The sequence below is a fragment of the Ooceraea biroi genome, chromosome 9 (assembly GCF_003672135.1).
Source record: "Ooceraea biroi isolate clonal line C1 chromosome 9, Obir_v5.4, whole genome shotgun sequence".
Taxonomy (NCBI): Eukaryota; Metazoa; Arthropoda; class Insecta; order Hymenoptera; family Formicidae; genus Ooceraea; species Ooceraea biroi.
In genome coordinates this window covers 14,379,929-14,398,617 of record NC_039514.1, presented here as the reverse complement: position 1 = coordinate 14,398,617, position 18,689 = coordinate 14,379,929, and the positions used below count along the sequence as shown (strand labels likewise).

Here is an 18,689-nt window from a genome sequence, read left to right as displayed (position 1 = left end):
ATAAATATGCCGTGTGGTACAGTAATTTTCTGAAAGTTACTAAACTTTACAACTAGCAGACTTTGGCGCCACCTTATACCGTGTGCGTGAAGCTCTACAAGACACTCGGTTCTCGCCAACAGTCGAGCCGCAACGTCGATCAGTTTACATCAGCGCCTTGCGCATAGCACCGTGAGAGTGCGTAGTGTTCAGTGAAAAAAATGGTGGTTATTTGGGTGTAGTCGGGGCGAATTCTCCGCAACACGAATGTGAGTACCGGCTGGCTAAGGGGTTTACGAGTGCTATTTGTCGACGCATCGCGAGGCTAGTACGATCGGATCCGTATCGGAGGTAACGAGAATACGAAAGAGCGAGCGGACACTTGTTTTTCGTCGCATGAAAGCCCGTGGGCGAAGTAGGTACTGTTGGCTCGTGCATCTCTCTCTCCGCATGACATGTACATCGCGTGGATCTTGGCGAGATACTTTATCAGTCAAAAATAACGGCGCGCCGCATGACGTCTCGCGGAACGCCGCGGGATTGGCGCCTCCTCGCCTACTCGGCGTACCGTCGCGGCCGCGGAACGCGCAAAACGTGTCCCGACAAGCGATATTTTTGGGATAGATGTCACATTATCTCTCTCTCGCGCGCGCGATGCCTTACGGCTTACGCCGTAGTTGCGCCGCGGGTGTGTGCGTGTCACGAGTGTGTGTGCATTTTATTTGATTTGCGAACGCCTCTGTGCGCGATCCGCGCTGCCGTATACGCGGCCTCCTCTCGTGTCAGCAGTGCGCGCCGTCAAAACGTGCTGGTGTGCGCGTGTACGTACACGTGGGTGAGCACACGACCCCGTGCATACACGTACTACATGCCCGAGCGCGCGTGAGACTCCTTATATACTGTCACATTTTTCAAGCGGCGTATCCCACGGTGCGCTTGACAACATTCTGCGGCTTTAATGGCATAAATGTGTTCGTGTCTTTGTCTGATACGTCTCATACACGTATCCCCGAACGCAGCACCGATATTCATAACTTCTCGATCATTTCCTCGATTGACGCGTTCATGGCTTGAAAACAAATTGATTTACGAGTTAGTGTTCTGCTTAGGGTTTGTGCAGCGATTGTACGGTCGTTTATTGTCCGACGGATAGCCCTCGTAACTCTCAATTAATAGTTGTATATCTAAATGTGTAATAGATCATTAGAAATGTGAATTGCAACGTTTTTATAGTGCAATTTGCATTAAATAGTGTATTTAATATAATATCTGTTTTAAATTCTGTGTTAATATAACACGTTTTGAAAAGTTCTAAAAAATTTAATGTAACACGTGTTTTTTTGTAGTGAGGAAGGAATCTGATATATCTGTAGACAGATGTATCTATTTACACAAAGTAAAGATGAATCTCCGTTATTGAGGCAATAGTTTGTTGCATGGAATGAATATTGTGTACATTGATTTCTATTGATTGTGTAGTACAGATAATTTTTATTAGAGAATAACAAATTTTAATTTTACAACAAATATTAATTTTAGTTCTCTACTGTAGGATTAAATTAATATCCTCATGTTATATTATCATCGATTATATGCCAAATTTATTCAGAGAAATTTTGAATAATATTTGATTGTCACACATACACATTTCTGATCAATAATAATTATTATGACTTCATCGTTTTCTGCTTCCAGATTCTTTCAGCTCCACTGGCACTAGAAATTTGTTAACAGAGTCAGCAGTTAATATGGGAAGATATATAGCTTAAGCCCAAAATGCTGCTGATACGGATATTTTAAATCTTATAACAAAGACTGCTTGTTAAAGAATAATCTCTTGGTCAAAAAAGTTTTAATTTCCTCGTTTTTGAGCAGAGAACGATAGTATAATCTTTATTAATTTTGTATCGGAGAAACGCTGAGCAAAGAAGCGCAGAAAATAAAAGCGAAATAATTTTGTGAAGTAGTCTTAAATAAAGTTAGTTATGTGCAATGCCGAGATGCTACAATGACAGCAAGACAGTGAGTTTAGTGAACAGCAATCATAAACACAATACAGACGACATTGTATTAACGCAATCGCATGCTTTCTCGATTGGAAGTCAATTGGAAGTAGACGAAGATCCACCGGTAGTTGAAAAATCACATAGGCGGCTTCGGTGTGACCTAAGTCCTGTCCCAACTAGCACCAATTCTAATTTTAATATCAAGCTTCTCGGTTTAAAGGTGAGACTGAGATTAATACATTTTTGCATGTACAATTTGTATGACGATAACTTTTATTTTCTTCCTTTTATTTTGATAAATCTTGAGGTGTCCCTCAAATATTATGTTAGGATAAAGTTTTGTGCTTGAAATCGAGGTATTACGATATTAAATAAATCTTGTTTTTATTTGTTGCACTGTTCTAGGGTGATAAAGGTAGTCGCCAGGATCATCAGGTGAGCACTGGATTTGGAGGACATCGAGAAAAAGATAGGGAGACCAAAAAGAGAGCAGCTATAGGCAATACAGTGCGTGGACTCCTCTCATCTGGCCACAGCAGGCAGGACAGGTATAATGATGTCTGTATCAAAAATCATGCTTTTTACATTGTCATTTGTTATCTTATCATTAATTTGTACACTATTTTTCTGTTATTTATTAATTTCTGTTTATTAGTTATAATGAGCTCTTTTGTTGTTTGAACTGTTGTCCCGCTTTGTAAAATTTTAACATTATTTGTGCATTTATGTGATTCTGTTGATGTAGTAGATTATCGATACTTCAAGAAAAAGTAGCAGTGAATTTCTCTGTATATTATAATCACTGTTTTCTATAATATCACTGTTTGCGCAAGAAATGCTTTTATAAATAACTATACTGCACAATATATAAATATACACTACATATTCACATATATGTAGCGTATTTAGAAATAACAAATACGATACATCCTACTGCATTCAACAACTTTGTTATTAAAAATTTTTAGGAAGTTTGGATTATAATAGAGAGAGAGAGAGAGAGAGAGAGATATTCTGTACAATAATGTAAGAATAAATTTTTAAACATGTGAAATAATATTGTTATAAATTGTATCGCATTTGTTTATGCTGATTTCATGCTTTACTCATTCTTTTAATGAAAGATATTAACGTTTACAAATATTAGCTTTTATTATTTAAAAAATTTACCTCACTAATTGCTAACATGATATTTTAAATTTTGGATTTTTAAAATTTTAGATTAATCTTTAGTTCTTGTAAAAGTGAAAAATTGAAAGAGACTGTAGAATTATTATTAACTCGAATAAAATAGGATCCTATATTGTAATATACAATACTTGTGTGGATTTTCAGGTATGAGACAAATAGACAGCGTTCTTCGGGCGGAACTGGTGGTGGCTTGTCTAGTTTATGTCCTAAGCTGGTGGCCAGTGGAGGCAGTGGCAACCAAAGTGGCATTAGTTTGGCAGTGGGCCACTTAGCCTCTCAGGAGAGTGGAAGCCCTTGCACAGTTGTCACGACTCAAAGGATCCACGCACATAATCATAGACGCCAAAGAAAGCTTTCTATTGTCTCACAGGCAGGTCCTAGTGCCAACACTACTGGTGATAGGAAGGTTAGAAATACTAAGCTTTATAATGTTTTATAACGTTTTGTAAAATTTATAATGTTATTTTACTGTAAAAGTTTTTATAGTATAATTTTATTTTACTATAAAATTATTATTTATCTCAAAAATTGTCAATGATTTAATATATCATTCTGTTTTAGGTACTGTCCAATACAGGTCGTTCCAACATTTCGAAAAAACAACTTCGAACACAGCGGCACGATCAGAATGCCGATTCCTTGTCTATAACTAGTAATGGTCTTGCGACTAGTTCACCATCTTCCAAAAAGAAAGTACTGTCTAGCCTGCGCATTTCCGAAAAGTCATCTACCCAAAGCGTGAATTCATCATCCTTAGATCATGAAAATGATCGTAGTTTTAGCGATGCTGAAGAAGCACTTGCATCAGAGAATGTATTTGCGGCATCAGGTAAAGTTTTTCACAACTGCAAAATAAGATTTTATGTGGCATTGAGAAATCTGTAATATTTGTATTAATACTTTTTTTACAGGATCTAGTTCTACACCTTCAACGCCAATTGGTAAAGTGAAGTCCGAAAAATTTAGCAAGAATGAAGAGGCAAGTGTGGAACATAGTGTCCTCACCGAGTGTACCGATTTATCGAGGAATGCTGCAGATGTACAACACATGATTTTAAATGAGTTTGAAAGGGATGCCGCGGTGTTAAGATTATCTACGACACACAAATCACATTCGATCAATCAGGAGAACATTACGAACAGTAAACAAAAATCATTATCCAATTCCATCATTAGCGTAAAGTCTATCAATAGTAGTGACCAAAAAGTTTCGAAGCATAAAAATCGCAATTCCGCAGAGAAAATGATCGAACATCATAGCAGCAAGGACATTGAGGTGCTTAATTTGGAGAAGGATTTAGACGATGCTACGACATCAGCGGATTTAGAAATGAATTCTGCAGATAGTAGTAAAGATAAGCAAACGAAAATTAGGAAATCTATAGGGTACATTGATAGCGTCGATGATTGTACAGATAAGGAAACCGCGGACACTCTAAAGACTGCAACTGGTGATAAGAGGGAAGTGGGGACTACTGCTACCGTGTTATGCGAGGTAATTAAGAGCTCGAGGTTCGTAACATCGAAGGTACCAGAAGAGACGGAAGAGATCAAGAATGCTGATAAGGAAGACGCGGATGTGCATGCGGAGGTGGAGAAAGAGGAAGAAGTGGAAAGAGTAACTATATACGATGACGATGGCACGAGTATCAGTGACATAGTGGCAGCACAAGCGCTTCATGAATCGTTGAGTAAATTGGGCAAAGTACCGCCATTGGACACGGAAACGGAAGCGAAAGGAATGCCAAAGACGCACTTGCACGAGACGAAGATGGAAGAGCATCCGGAAAAGGATATTGTCGCGCAGGAGGAAACGGTTGAAGGTTTTATCGGTCCATTGCTTGATGAAAACTTTAAAGCGGATGAGAAATTGTCGCAGAAGACGATGGCAATGGAGGAAGTTCAAAATTTATTAATGAAAGTTAAGGTGCAAGCTGTCGAGGACGATGATGATGAAGAGAAGGCTGTAGGTATTTCGCCAGATGGTAGATTTTTGAAATTTGAGGAGGAAATTGGTCGTGGCAGTTTTAAGACTGTTTATCGTGGATTGGACACTCAAACGGGCGTAGCAGTAGCGTGGTGCGAATTGCAGGTGAGTAAATATTACAGCCTTTGAAGATGTTGTCTGTCAGATATTTGTATTGTTTGATCATATATCGTGTATTAAATAATAGTTTTAAGCATGGGCGCCCGGAGGGAGGGGCAAGGAGGAGCAGTTGCCCCTCCCTGGAATTGAAAAATTACAATGTTAAAATCTTGAGCTAATTTGCATTGCCTATATTATTTTTAATAACGATGATGTTCTAACGTTAAACACACATGCAGCAATGTTTGCAGCAATTCGCATTATAATTGACTCACTAGATACTTCTTTAGATTAAAGCTGTTTTAGACAATATATTGCGCAAAATTTGACGCAATTTTTAAAGCAAGAAATATTGCAAAATATTAGATTTTTATTAGATTTCTCAAATCAAGTATTCAGAATTTCGTTGTTATTTTGCGTGTATCCTCTCACGCAACGTTCTGCTAAATTGTCCTGCCTGAGATCTTTGTAAATAGGCTTAATTACAATAGGAACTTCGGAAGGAAGTGTTTTATAGGTGTATATAGCGTTTATAGGTACTTAAAATTTTCTGTTTTGGTTTCTGCCAAAAACACCAAAAGTCGAATCCTTCAGGACAGAATTCGTTTCGGAGTTTTGTCTGTTGAGTTATAGGTTGAGTGGTAGCTCACATTGCTTTTTTCATTTTCTCTACTGAATCGCAGTTTCGTCGTATAGCTAATCCGTAATAAATATTTTACTACTTTTTCCCAGTCAATTTATGTCGTCCATTGAAGTTTTTATTTTTTACATACTGTCGAAGTCTTGTACTTATTCATTTTTGAACATATATCTTTTTTTAAGTCCTTGTATTTGAACTTGTATTTGTATTTATGATCTTTTTCAAAAGATCATAAAAATTCCAGGGGTACGAGAATAAAGAAACACAATGCAAGGAACAGGCGATAAAAATAGGGACTAGGATCGTCTGTTTCATTTCAGTGCACAGTGGAATCTATGCGTTGAAATGAAACAGACAATCCTATTCTCTATTTTTATTGTCTGTTCCTTACATTGTGTTGAGGGCTTTAATGTCTATCGTTAAGCTCACAATGACCTACCGACTAGCTGACTATTCGAGGCTGTAACTTTGTTAATTTTGTGAATTAAATAAAATTTTCGAAGAATATAGTTAAAAGATAATACTACCGAATAAAAATATTTTTGGAAAATCGATTTTTTTAACCCGTCTAGGTATATGTATAAACCTCTTAAGTAATTAAAAAAAAACACATTGTATTTTTTGCAGGAGAAAAAGTTAAATAAAACAGAAAGATTAAGGTTTAGGGAAGAAGCTGAGATGTTAAAAGGATTACAACATCCAAATATTGTAAGATTTTATGACTATTGGGAAGTTACACTTACTCGTAGAAAATATATTGTACTAGTCACTGAACTTATGACATCAGGAACATTGAAAACGTAAGTTCTTTATTATTTTATGAAACATTTTGCAGCGTATTTTATAACTAAAACTATAAGCTGCATTATCGTTTTCGGTGTCACTGCAGGTATCTAAGAAGATTTAAGAAGATCAACCCCAAAGTAGTAAAATCTTGGTGTCGACAAATTTTAAAAGGTCTGAGCTTCCTTCATTCTAGATCACCGCCCATTATTCACCGTGATTTAAAATGTGATAATATTTTTATCACGGGTACGACGGGAAGTGTAAAAATTGGTGATTTGGGTCTTGCAACACTAAAGAATCGTAGTTTTGCTAAGAGCGTTATTGGCACGCCAGAATTTATGGCGCCTGAAATGTATGAGGAACATTACGATGAGTCAGTTGATGTTTACGCCTTTGGAATGTGCATGCTCGAAATGGCAACCAGCGAGTATCCATATTCTGAATGTACAGGACCAGCACAAATATATAAACGTGTAGTATCGGTATGTATGTGCTTGTGTATAGCAATCATTTTTTATATGTGATATTATATCGTATGTTGTGCATTTTTTTATTCACATTTATATATAGAAGAGCAATATTTATTTTTTCAAATACTGAATATAATATCTAATATAAAAATAATAATAATAAAAAAAATAAAAATAATATAAAAATAAAAATCTAATATAAAAGTAAAAAAACAATACTAATTACCGATTTGTGTTATGTAGGGTGTTAAACCACAGAGTTATGATAAAGTTGAGAATCCAGAAGTGCGCGATATTATTGAAATGTGTATACGTCTAAAGAAGGAGGAGCGCCCGCTCGTTAAGGACTTACTCAATCATGAATTCTTTGCCGACGATGTCGGACTGAAATTGGAAATGGTGTCACGAGATTCAGCAGTTGCGGACACTGAGTTATCGCGCGTTGAATTCAGACTACGTGTGCTGGATCCTAAAAAGCGGAGTAACAAGCACAAAGAGAATGAGGCAATACAATTCGATTTCGACATACAGGCCGACAATGCGGAGGAGGTGGCACTAGAAATGGCAAAATCCAGCCTCATATTAGAGGAAGACGCTAAAGCAGTAGCAAAAATGTTAAAGTCGCAAATTACCACCCTGTTGAGAGAAAGAGAAGAACGCAAAGCTAAGGAGGAGAAGGAACGTTTGGACAGGGAAACCGCCGCCGCCGCCGCCGAAACTGCCACTGCTAACGCTGCAAATACTGAGAATTTGTTGCAGCAACAATTATTATTGCAACAGATGCAATTGCAGCAACAACAAATACAGTCGAATATCGGTATGCAGATGCAAAATCAAGTGTCGATGCAATTGCAACAGGCTCAGATACCCCTTCAGCAGCAGCCACTGCAGCCAACCACTCAGCAAGCTCAACAACACAATCTACAACCGCAGCAGGTACAACTAGTTCAACAGCAACCGATAATTCAACAACAAACGTCAGTCGTACAGCCACAGCAGGCACAGCAAATGCAATACCAGCAGCAGATACAGCAACAGTACCAGCAGCAACAACAGCAATATTCCCAACATGTTCCGCAGAGCTTGAGCGCGAATTCTCCACAATGTTCCACCCCGCAAAATGTTCAGGGACAGCCTCAATTCCCGCAGGTAACGCAGCAGATACAGCAGCAGCAGCAGCAGCAGCAACATGTGCATCAACAACAGCAGTATATACAGTTAAATCAAATGGGTGTTCCGCAACAAATGCCTCATCAGATGCCGCAGCAGATGCAGCCTCAGATGCAGATGCTACCGCAACAGCAGCATATGCATCAACAGCTTCAACAACAGCAGTATACGACGCAACCGCAGATTCAGCATGTTCAGCAGGTGCAGCAAGTTCAGCAAATGCATCCACACTCCGTTAGCTCGCCGCCCGTTCAGAGCCAACAATATTACCAGCAAGGCGCTACCGGTTCCTCGGGATACGTGTCAGCTGGCTCTTTGTATCAGCAGACCATGCCGCAGCAAATATTTCACACCTACACCACGTCCACCAATCCTTCCGGTCACGTAGAAATCCTATCATCCACTCAAACCGCGACGCAAATTTACTCTCATGCAAGTTTACCTACAGCTGCGGTGCCCGCGTCGTCGCAATCATATATTCCTTCGGCAGCGCAAGTTCAGGCGTCCATACCATCCGCTATAAATGTAAGCTCGGCAGCTGTAACTCATATGCAAAACGTAACAACTTCGACAATTCCTAATGTACAAACTGCGCCCACCTTGCTCGGCAATCAGCCCCAGTCTCAACAAAATATTCTCGTACAAATGCAGTATTCGCAGACTGCAAACGTCATACCCAGTACCATTTCAATTGCAACGCCTATTGCAAACGTCCCAGCGCAATCTGCAAACGTCTCGTCTACCAATCTGCAGCAGCAGCAGCAACATTTTCTTTCAAACGCGGATCAATGTCCCACGACTGACAGGTCTTCCTTGATAAAGCAAGATACAATGGATTCGATACAATCTCTGCCGCCAGATGTATCAATCAGTCTGCAACAGGAGCAAGTTATGGCACCTCCTCCAATCGCGACGAACGTTACGCAGCAGCCTGTAACGTCAAACGATGGGTAAGGCGACATGGAATAAGAATGAATGAGAGTGATACTTGTGGATTGCTGTAAATTTAACTCGGTGTTTTATTTGTCAGCGTTACGCCCGAAAATTCTGAAAGCGTTACCGCCTCCGAAAGGAGCCGTGTGAAACGTTCCGGAACCAAACGAAAGAAGTCGGGTATTAAATTAACAGTCTTGTCCGTCAGTAGCGGCGAAGGACAATCGATGACTGTTGAGTGCCAGCTAGATACGAGCAAACAAAAGACTGTTACTTTTAAATTTGATCGAGATGATATGGTACCTACGGATATTGCCAATAATTTGGTGAGTACGCGTCTTTTGTTGCAACTTACATGTTTTTTTATATTTACACATATTTCATTTTTTTTTCTTTCTTTTTTTTACACATTTAGGTTGCAGAAAATTTATTGCCACAATCCCAATGCGAGACGTTTGTAGAATTAATCGAAGATATTGTCAAGCAATTACGCTTAGATCCTACACGTGCCCTACCTTTAGTAGCGCATGGTCCACCCGACCAATCTGCCGGTGGAAGTCCAGTTACAAGTCGACGTCCTAGAGATCGCGATCACAGTCTCGATACAGCTAAGGTACAATTTTTGTAGCAATTTAATTAAGTAATAGGAAAAATAATGTTATCGTTATCAAGAGAGTGTTGTAATGTATGATGTAAACGATACATCACATTTTGCAAAACTCTGTCATTAACATCTTTATCGCTGGGCACTTTATGCGTAAAAATTCTTATGTGTCTCTTAAATGTACGGACGCGTCTAATATGAACAGTGCGATCATTTTGTCTTCGATTAAAAACAGTTTACATTTCCATCAAAAACCAAACTATGGTCTAGGGCGGTAGCGTTAGAATAGCGTTTGGGACTTTGTGTGGAACACATATTTCAAATCACAGAGTCAAGGGTATGCATATAATTGGTGTGTATGGTTTTGGACGCAGCAGGTGAGACATGGCTCGCTAACACGTCAAAGCAGCCACCGATCGTCGTACAAAGTCCACCGTAGGCACCGTTCGGTGAGTTCATCGATCCCACCGTCCCTTCTCCCGTTACTCCTGTATTTCAGAATCATATAATCGTGGACGTTTATGCATTTCATTCTTGTCACACTTGCAACGAACTTGCAAATGCCCAGATTAGTAGGCCATTATAATTTTTTTGTCTTGTAGGTTCACTATATACAGAGAAACCTAAGAGAGAGAGAGAGAGAGAAAAGCTCTTACATTTTCTAATAAATGTTTTTTACGTTTGATAAAATATATTTTTATTTCTTTTATAGTATAGAAAGAAAACTGATCGTGATTTTCAAAAGATAGATCAAGAATTTAATTTCTACTCTCTTTTTTACATAGAAAGTTAAAAAAAAATGTTAAAACTTTCTTAGGTCTCTACTAGTCGTGTCATAATATCATTACATCCTTCTTTTCACAGATTATCTCACATCACGTATTATAGCATAATGTACATGTGTTCAAAGGAATTATTTTGTGTGCTGTATTCATTGAATGTGCCAATATATATATGTGTTGAATTTAGGATATATATTTCGAAATTTTTATGATGCGAACGTTGTTAACGTGTTCACTATAGATCATTGTTTTTATTATATTTTTCATCAATAAGTAGTTTTGAAATAATAACGAATATTTTATATATATTTCAGAGAGACGAAACTTCAAATACTTCTACCCCAACGAAATTGTTGCCGATCGACCAAATTATTTCCCATATTGCCAATACTAGTTTGGAAAAGCAGCAAGTTGCTCAAACTCCCGACAGTCAAGTGGGTGTCGAGAATACGTCAGCGGAAGCTTCCAGAAGATCATCTACATCGACGCAAAATACCGATACTCTAACTCCTACGAATATACCGAGTGATCCAACGGACAATCAAGAAACTATCGTTTCTGCAACGTCCGCAGAAACAGTTGTGGAAACTTATAATATTCAGGATGACGCTAATAACTCGGCTTTTAAATCTTATCAAAATTCAATAGCCGGTCAGGCTCAAGCACAGGATGCAACGGTGAATGCGGGTTACGTGAACGAGACGCAGAAAGAATCTCAAGAACAGCAAGACGCAGTGGACGTGAAAGAATCGGGAGCGGCTAAGGAGGCATTCGATGTAACTGCGGAAATATCTAGCTTGACGGTACCAGCGCCAGTGCGTAAAGTTTCTCGGTTCTTAGTTAGTCCTGTGGTTGAACAGAAGAACGTTGCAGCTGAGGATGAAGCTTCCGGTGTCGGTGAAGGTACAGATCGTGCGAACATTGCGACGTCTCAACAAACAGTGTCTCAGCCTGTTGCGTCTGCCACGAACGTAGAATCTACACTGAAGATCGAGGACCATGCGGAAGCAAGTATTCCGGGAACTCAGAATGTGACGGTGCACGAACAAGCTAGCAATAACGAGATGGTTCAAGGGATTCAGTACACGGTGGAGCAAACAGATAGTACTCAACAGGTTTTGCAACAAGGACAACAACCGATCGGGCTGCAGCAGAATATTATTCAGGTGCAGACCTTGCAGCAAGTGACAGGACACGTGCAACAAACTACGACTATCGGGCAGAAGCAACACACCATAATCGTGCAAGGAGCCACAATGACCACGCAGCAAACGTCCCAGCAGATGCCGCAGACCGGCGTGCAGCATTTCATGCCGGTGAGCTCACAGAAGGAGTTGCCAGCTCAACCGCTTCACGTGAATGGGATAGCTCAGGCACAGATGACGCCGCAGTACCCAAATCAGCCGGTGGTACAACCCGGCGTTGTGATGCAGCAGCCGCAGCAACAAATTCCTATGCAGACTAGCGTGATGCAGCCACACGTACAAGCGGAGCATCAGCTGCAAGGTCAGATACAACAGGCTCAACGTCCAGCAGTGCAACAGTTCGTGCCGCAGCAAGTGCAGCCGCCTGCACAGCAGTACGTAATGCTGTCGGGGCAGCCGATAATGCAACCGATACAACCGATGAGTATAGATGAGCGAAATCGTAGAATAGCGAGTTTGTCTGCCGCATCCAATGTATCTATGGACTTGGGGATATCGGACTCGTCCAATCTACCCGACGAGAAAAGGCAGAACGTTCCTGTGGCTAATATATCCGTAGCGCATATGCAACAGGTGCAAATTGTTCCGGATATGTCAGGTGCGGTGCCATTGGCGCAAAGTGTCGTGGAGAATGGTCAGCAGCTTCAAACGGTGCATCAAGGTATACAGCACGTGCCAGGAACTGTGCCGCAGTCTATGCCAGTGGCTCTTCCCGTGCATCCAGTCGCTGCCACGGACATTTCTGCGCCTAAAATGACGATTAAAGCGAAGGAAGTGTCTTCAACGTTACCAGACCTCGCGCAGAACTTGGCGAACATACTCTCGAATCCAAAATCCAAATCCGCCACGCCTCATCCTTTAACGACTCACGAGTCGACCGTTGTTCCTAATGTTGCCGCTAGCACGCTAGTCGATTATAAGCCTGTGCAGTCCGAGCAGTACTTTCAACCGATACAACCGGAAGCGAGTCAGCTACAAATTCAGCCGCCCATTCAACATAATTATCAGGGACAAATTGTACATCAGGCGTATCAAAGTCAACAGAACTTTCAACAGGCGTTCCAGAATCAACAGCTGCTCCATCAGAATCAAGCGCAACCAATACCGCAGTCAATTCCGATAACAATCCCGCAGCAAATCGACGCCCAAGCACAAATGGTGCCGGGGACTCTTCAGAGTGTATCGGGTCAGCCAATCGTTCAAGGAAAGTGGATTGTTTCGACTAATCAAACCCCTCTGCAGCAGCCGTTGCGACAGCCAAATCAACCGCCGCAGCTGCTTCAAGGTCAGACGCAACTGCAACAAGTCTCGATGCCACTGCAAATGCAGCAACAAACCATGCCAGATCAACAGCACGGCGACTCATCCGTTGCATTAGATCAATCGCATTTACATCTAAAGCTTCCCGAACAACATCCGACGAAACCTGTGGAAGCTGAAAGTTTAGAATCCTTGAATTCAAATGGGTAAGTAAAAATATTTACCGTTTTCGTTCAGCAACATGTTTTAGAAGAAAAGAAAAGGAACCTGGTCGAAGGTCCCGTTATTCGCATTAAGTTTCAATTTACTATTTTCCAGCATACGTCGTACTAGTTCTGATTGCCAATTGCTTACATCCGAGAATGAAAACTCTAGTCACGATGTAACACCGGAGCACACTTTCGTCGAATCCATCGAGTCTTCGTTGATCCAACAGCAACAGCAGCAGCAACACCGTAAGCTCAGTCAGCAAAATTCACTGGACAAAGTGTCAGATGTAAGCGTCGGAGGTGGTGCTGGACCACAGACCATAGCTGATTTGCAGCAAAAGCTTGTACAATTGACGAATCAGCCGTCAGAATCGTTGAACGTCGGTACGCCACCTGTGAGCTATCCCGCTACGCCTCATAATCATCAAATAGTAGCAGGATACGACGCGTATATGCAGCAGAAAATATTCAATGCTGGTGTGCCAGTCTCGTCCACAGGTTCTGCGTGCCCTTTATCTCCTCAAACAACGATACATTCCTCTACCATTCTCACTGATACGCAAGTCGATGCGACTCTCGAAGGCTCCTCTATAGCCCAAGACAACTCTGGCACGTTTTCTCAAAATGTAAGGTTTTTTTTGCAGAATATATTATATAATGCTTAATTATTCTAATTCTAATTGATAATATTTACTTAAAATCCGTTTTCAGAATGTGGAATGCTCACTGGACAGTCCAACGCCAGGAGCTCCCACAGGGCCTGAAACTATGAGCCCGAGTAAAGAGAATGTAAAGATACGCGCTCAGAGACCTGGCTCCCGTTTGCAAGAGTTGGAGCAGGAATTGGCAAAAATTCATAGAGGATCGGTTTTTACAGGACCACCGACGCAACCGTTAACGCCACCCATACCCGTGATTAATCCCGTACAGGCGCAACAGCAACCTTTGTTAACCACCGCTCCACCGATTTCAACAGTACCCGTGGCAACTGTCACTCCTAACATTGTAACCCCACGGTCGGGTACCAATACTCCAGTTCAAGCAGAACTCCAGGACAATACCAGCGAGGTAAGTTCTGTTCTCTGCACTATTATTGATAATACATCTATTTTTCATTTTTTTACACACCTAGATTGTCACACATTATACCTGACCTTTTACTTAAAATTTGATAAAGTTGTGATGTAATTACATTATATTTTATAACGTTATGATCTCTTTGGCTGTATTAAATTTTAATTTTACCTATTACTGCAGAAGGTGAATCCAGCACAACCCATTCGAAAAATATCAAGATTCGTAGTTTCTAAGGTTGCGGGTCCACCCACTCATAGTACTGCTGTTAATCAACAGCAAACTACTGATGCTGCGAGGATTCAGTTGCAACAAACGGAAGAACTAAAACTTTCGGAGCGGCAAAATATTCCTCCTCATCATACAGATAATCTGCATGGTAAGAAATTTAACTTAGATGGCAAAGATAATAATTAAATTTATTACATACGAGCATTTTTATGTATATGTTAATATAACATTAATTTTATTTTCTATATAGAAAATAAAATTAATAATAAATTATTAATAAAATCATTAATAATAATTTTATTTTCTATATAGAAGCTTGATATGACACGTATTTATTACAGGTGTACCTACACAAGTACCTCATAGCCGAGAGAATTCTGTTCCGCCAACTGTACCGGTAGCGCATGGTACTAATGTTTCAAATATTGAAGTAAGTTACATGATAATTCATTATCATGACAAACTAAGATATATTATCGTAAAATCAAGTGATTGTACAATGATTTAATAATTAATAATAGTAGACATTATTAAAATGAATTTATTAAATATTATTTTATATTGCAGCCTGAGAAAGAAGAAAGGTTCATGGCTCTCACACCGAGCGAAGAATATCAACTACTCATAAAAAGGTAAAATTAATTTGCATATATTCTTGAGTTGTTTGTCTTTGATAATGTAATATAATATCTTGATTATATGTGCATAGGCAAACGCTGGAATTAGAAACGTTGCAAAAAAGACATAGGGAAGAGTTGGAACGTTTTCAACATCATCAGTTACAATTGCTTATTCAGCAGCAGCAGCAAGCAAGTGCGCTTCATCAACATCAGCATCACCCATTACTTTATCATACTGTCGCAACAAACATTTCTGGTCAGTAACATCAAAAAGCAAATCATTTCATTGAATATGCAAATTAATGATAATAAGTACTAATCGATGTATTATTATTTTGTCATGCAGGGTCTAGAATTCCAGGAATGGAGGATTATCTGATGTTCAGTACATCGCCACAAACTCCGTTGCAAAAGGGGCCGAACAATTATCCGGACACGGAGGAGACCTTACGGCTGGCCATGCAGAAATTGAAGCAGACCCCACTGCAGCTTCAACCGCAGCAGGCATCAGCTGGAATACCGCACGCTTACGTTATTCCAATTCCAGTAGTGCCTTCTGAAAATATACCAAGTGTAGTTTCTCAGCAGGGTAACAATTGCCCGAGTGATACAGCTGAGAGCATCGATTCGACCCACAGTCCGGCGGTCAGCAATCCAGCGCAGTACCAATTCACACCTATATTATCAGAAGGGACGAATATTCCATCGACGATTGGGCCTTTGTCAATACCCAGCTCGACGGGCGCGTATATACAGTATCACGAGGGCCAGCCGTTACCGAATTTTCAGACTTTTAGTTGCACCCCTCACGGCGGTTTCTTTTTGCCAGCTGGATACCGGCTGATATACGCGCCGACAACTCAGTCCCAGCCCGCGACACCAGCAGCCTCGTGCATAGCGAGCTCCTCGCGCGACGATACGCCTCCAACATCGGAGCCCCATAACTCAAGCACGACCGAAAACTCGACAGCCCCGCCATCGCATTCGGATCAATAACGTAACATTTGGCTCACACGCTTCTATCTTTCGATCGATCTGTGCTCATTCTTAGTTTAACGCTCGGTATCATCGTGTGCATAGTGCAAGGTTCTGCATTACTATCACGAATGTAATTTAAATATATAATTTGCTAATGAATCGCGTGCGCGCGTTGTTTCTAGACATTATCACGGACGAGAGACGTGAAGGCGAATAAAGAAGAAGAGATAGAGTGCGTGAATGAAAGTGTTTTTTCGATGTACGACGTACTTGCATATATATTAAGCAAGATATCAAATATTATCGCTATCTGGGCGTGTGCATGATATTACTTTGATATGTGCCTCGCAGCGAAAAGTAATACGGGGACGTATCGCGAGGGAGCGATGTGTTTTCCGAAAAACGTAACGCAGAAATTTGAGATAGAGGCCTTTACATGTACTGTGCTTCAATACTGTGGTTAAAAAAAATGAATAAAAGCAGAAAAAAATCTTCCTTTGCTGAGAGAACTCTAAGGGATTCTACTACTGCACGATTCCTTTAGTAGCACAGCTCATTAGTACAGGCCTCCGCTAGTCTTACGATCGAAATGGCACAAACGGCCATTCTGCTCGATATATATGTATAACTGTTATTGTATGCTGGATGTGTCAGAAACAAGCGGATGGAGATTGAGTGAGAAAGATGAAATAAAGACAAAGAGGTAAAAGGGACAAAGAAGAGGAAGTTACAGAGTGAAAAAAGAGCGTTACGTATGCAAAACTGTGTATATGCACGAACGACCGCATCTGTATGTGTGACTGCACGGATATGTATGCATCGGAAGTAAATAGGCAGTGAAAGAGTGAAAGAAAGAGAAAAAAATATGATTAATATAGTCACTGTTATGCTTTAATGTATTTCTAGCGATTTTGCCTATTTCAATTAAAGAAAGTCATGTGTTATATACTAGTTAGCAAACCCATGTATCTCTCGTTTACTATTGATGATGATTATTATTATTATTATTATTATTATCTTCTTTTAAAACTGGTAGTAGCCGTTTTAGCTACCGTTGTTTATTTTGATAGATATATATAATATAATTGATGAAATTATTCGATGCTATCTGTAAATCGACGAGTGTTGACGACAATTCGCGACTACTAGCTTTTTAATCAGTCTGTCAGCGCATTAAAAAGCTTTTAGTTATCGACAATTCGCGATTACTGGCTTTTTAATCGATCTGGATAAAAGGCATTAAAAAGTTTTTAGTTTTTAATGATCTGCGATGTGTCATCATTTCGGACAGTAAAAGATTTAACTGCAGTTTTAATTATGACGAACTGCTGAACACACATCTTACCGACAAATCGTTTCTTGAATCGTTCGGGGGATTTTTGTTTACTTAGCAATCTTGAGAATTGTCTAGGCGGTTATGGATGTTATTGGAATTACAAAGCAAGGATGTAATGTATAATATTATACTTCTCCATTCTGAAACTGTGATGATCGATATTCTTTAATAACGTGATCTGTCAGTGCTCTGAATATTGGTTTTGCAACTGTCATTCAGAGAGAAGTTGCTTTAAATTATTCACATTCTAATATAATTTTATTCTTACGGCTACTCAAAATTTGGCGATTTTGTACTCGAGATTAAACATCTTTTAAAGTATATAAGGCTTCTTTTTGGTGCTTTTACGTCACAATATTACGTTAAAGTTTATCGAGATGTTCTCTTATAAGAATTGCAATAGTTTATTATTATTACACTGATTTGAAACGTACGTTATTTTTCCTTATATGATTATTGTCAGACGTGATGACAAATATATAGGTATATACTCATCTAATTGTCATCATTACATGTAATGTATGAGTTTAATAGATAGTAGTTTTAACTGGTCCTTGGTTACTGTGAGATTTCCTCAGTAGCTCGTGTAAAAACGGCTACGTACCTTCTCTCTTTTTGAATATCGATGTTGCATTACGTACAAATCTCAGTCGTGTAATTTAATACGGAAAATAACTGCTTATTATGTTAAACCTGTTCGCAATAGCATCCAAGAAATGAGGAGCAGTTCTAGTTGATAAACCGAACTTTCTTCGAAGAATAGTACTTGAAAAAGTTTTGGAGAGTGAATATTTTAATTATCTCCATACATATATATATGTGTGTGTGTGTGTGTGTGTGTGTGTACATATATATATATATATACACATACACACACATACATATATACATATATTGACAAGAATAATGTTACATTATTGCTTTTTGTTATAAAAATATTTTTTATTATTTTGCCAAAGAATATTAAGTAATGCAACAAGGTTCTCTGGACTTTAGGCTAGCTGAATTCGTACGTTATCATGGTGGCAGTTGTCTTGAGGAAATTGAGCTTGATAAAATTTGATTTTAAATAAGATATTATGGCATATTTATTTGGAGACTGCCTGCAAAAGACAAACCAAGTAATAAC

At 39.6% G+C, this 18,689-nt stretch overlaps 1 protein-coding gene across 8 annotated transcripts; it reads left to right on the top strand.

The window, feature by feature from the left end:
- The first annotated feature begins 101 nt into the window (after positions 1-101).
- On the top strand, positions 102-18,111 carry LOC105275990 (serine/threonine-protein kinase WNK1). Of its 8 annotated transcripts, XM_011333258.3 has the most exons (21): positions 102-248; positions 1,675-2,001; positions 2,082-2,205; positions 2,391-2,533; positions 3,321-3,582; positions 3,738-4,005; positions 4,088-5,268; positions 6,530-6,702; positions 6,792-7,170; positions 7,402-9,278; positions 9,359-9,587; positions 9,677-9,874; positions 10,240-10,314; positions 10,962-13,318; positions 13,431-13,947; positions 14,033-14,389; positions 14,579-14,774; positions 14,968-15,056; positions 15,194-15,258; positions 15,336-15,502; positions 15,593-18,111. In XM_011333258.3, the coding sequence occupies exons 2-21, from the start codon at positions 1,988-1,990 to the stop codon at positions 16,240-16,242; spliced, it is 9,321 nt and encodes a 3,106-aa protein (XP_011331560.2). In that variant the 5' UTR covers positions 102-248; positions 1,675-1,987; the 3' UTR covers positions 16,243-18,111. The 8 variants fall into 8 exon arrangements, with proteins under 8 accessions (XP_011331560.2, XP_011331558.2, XP_011331556.2 ...); XM_011333256.3 differs by having other exon boundaries at positions 1,675-2,205; positions 10,243-10,314; XM_011333254.3 differs by having other exon boundaries at positions 1,675-2,205.
- The last annotated feature ends 578 nt before the right edge of the window (positions 18,112-18,689 follow it).

What these genes read in the sequence shown, in the direction of transcription:
- LOC105275990 (XM_011333254.3), top strand. Translation starts at nt 1,972, where the DNA reads ATGCCGAGATGCTACAATGACAGCAAGACAGTGAGTTTAGTGAACAGC. An exon ending in TATATAAACGTGTAGTATCG is followed by an intron (nt 7,171 to 7,401) that starts GTATGTATGTGC and finishes TGTGTTATGTAG; the next exon opens with GGTGTTAAACCACAGAGTTA. An exon ending in GAATCCTTGAATTCAAATGG is followed by an intron (nt 13,319 to 13,430) that starts GTAAGTAAAAAT and finishes ACTATTTTCCAG; the next exon opens with CATACGTCGTACTAGTTCTG.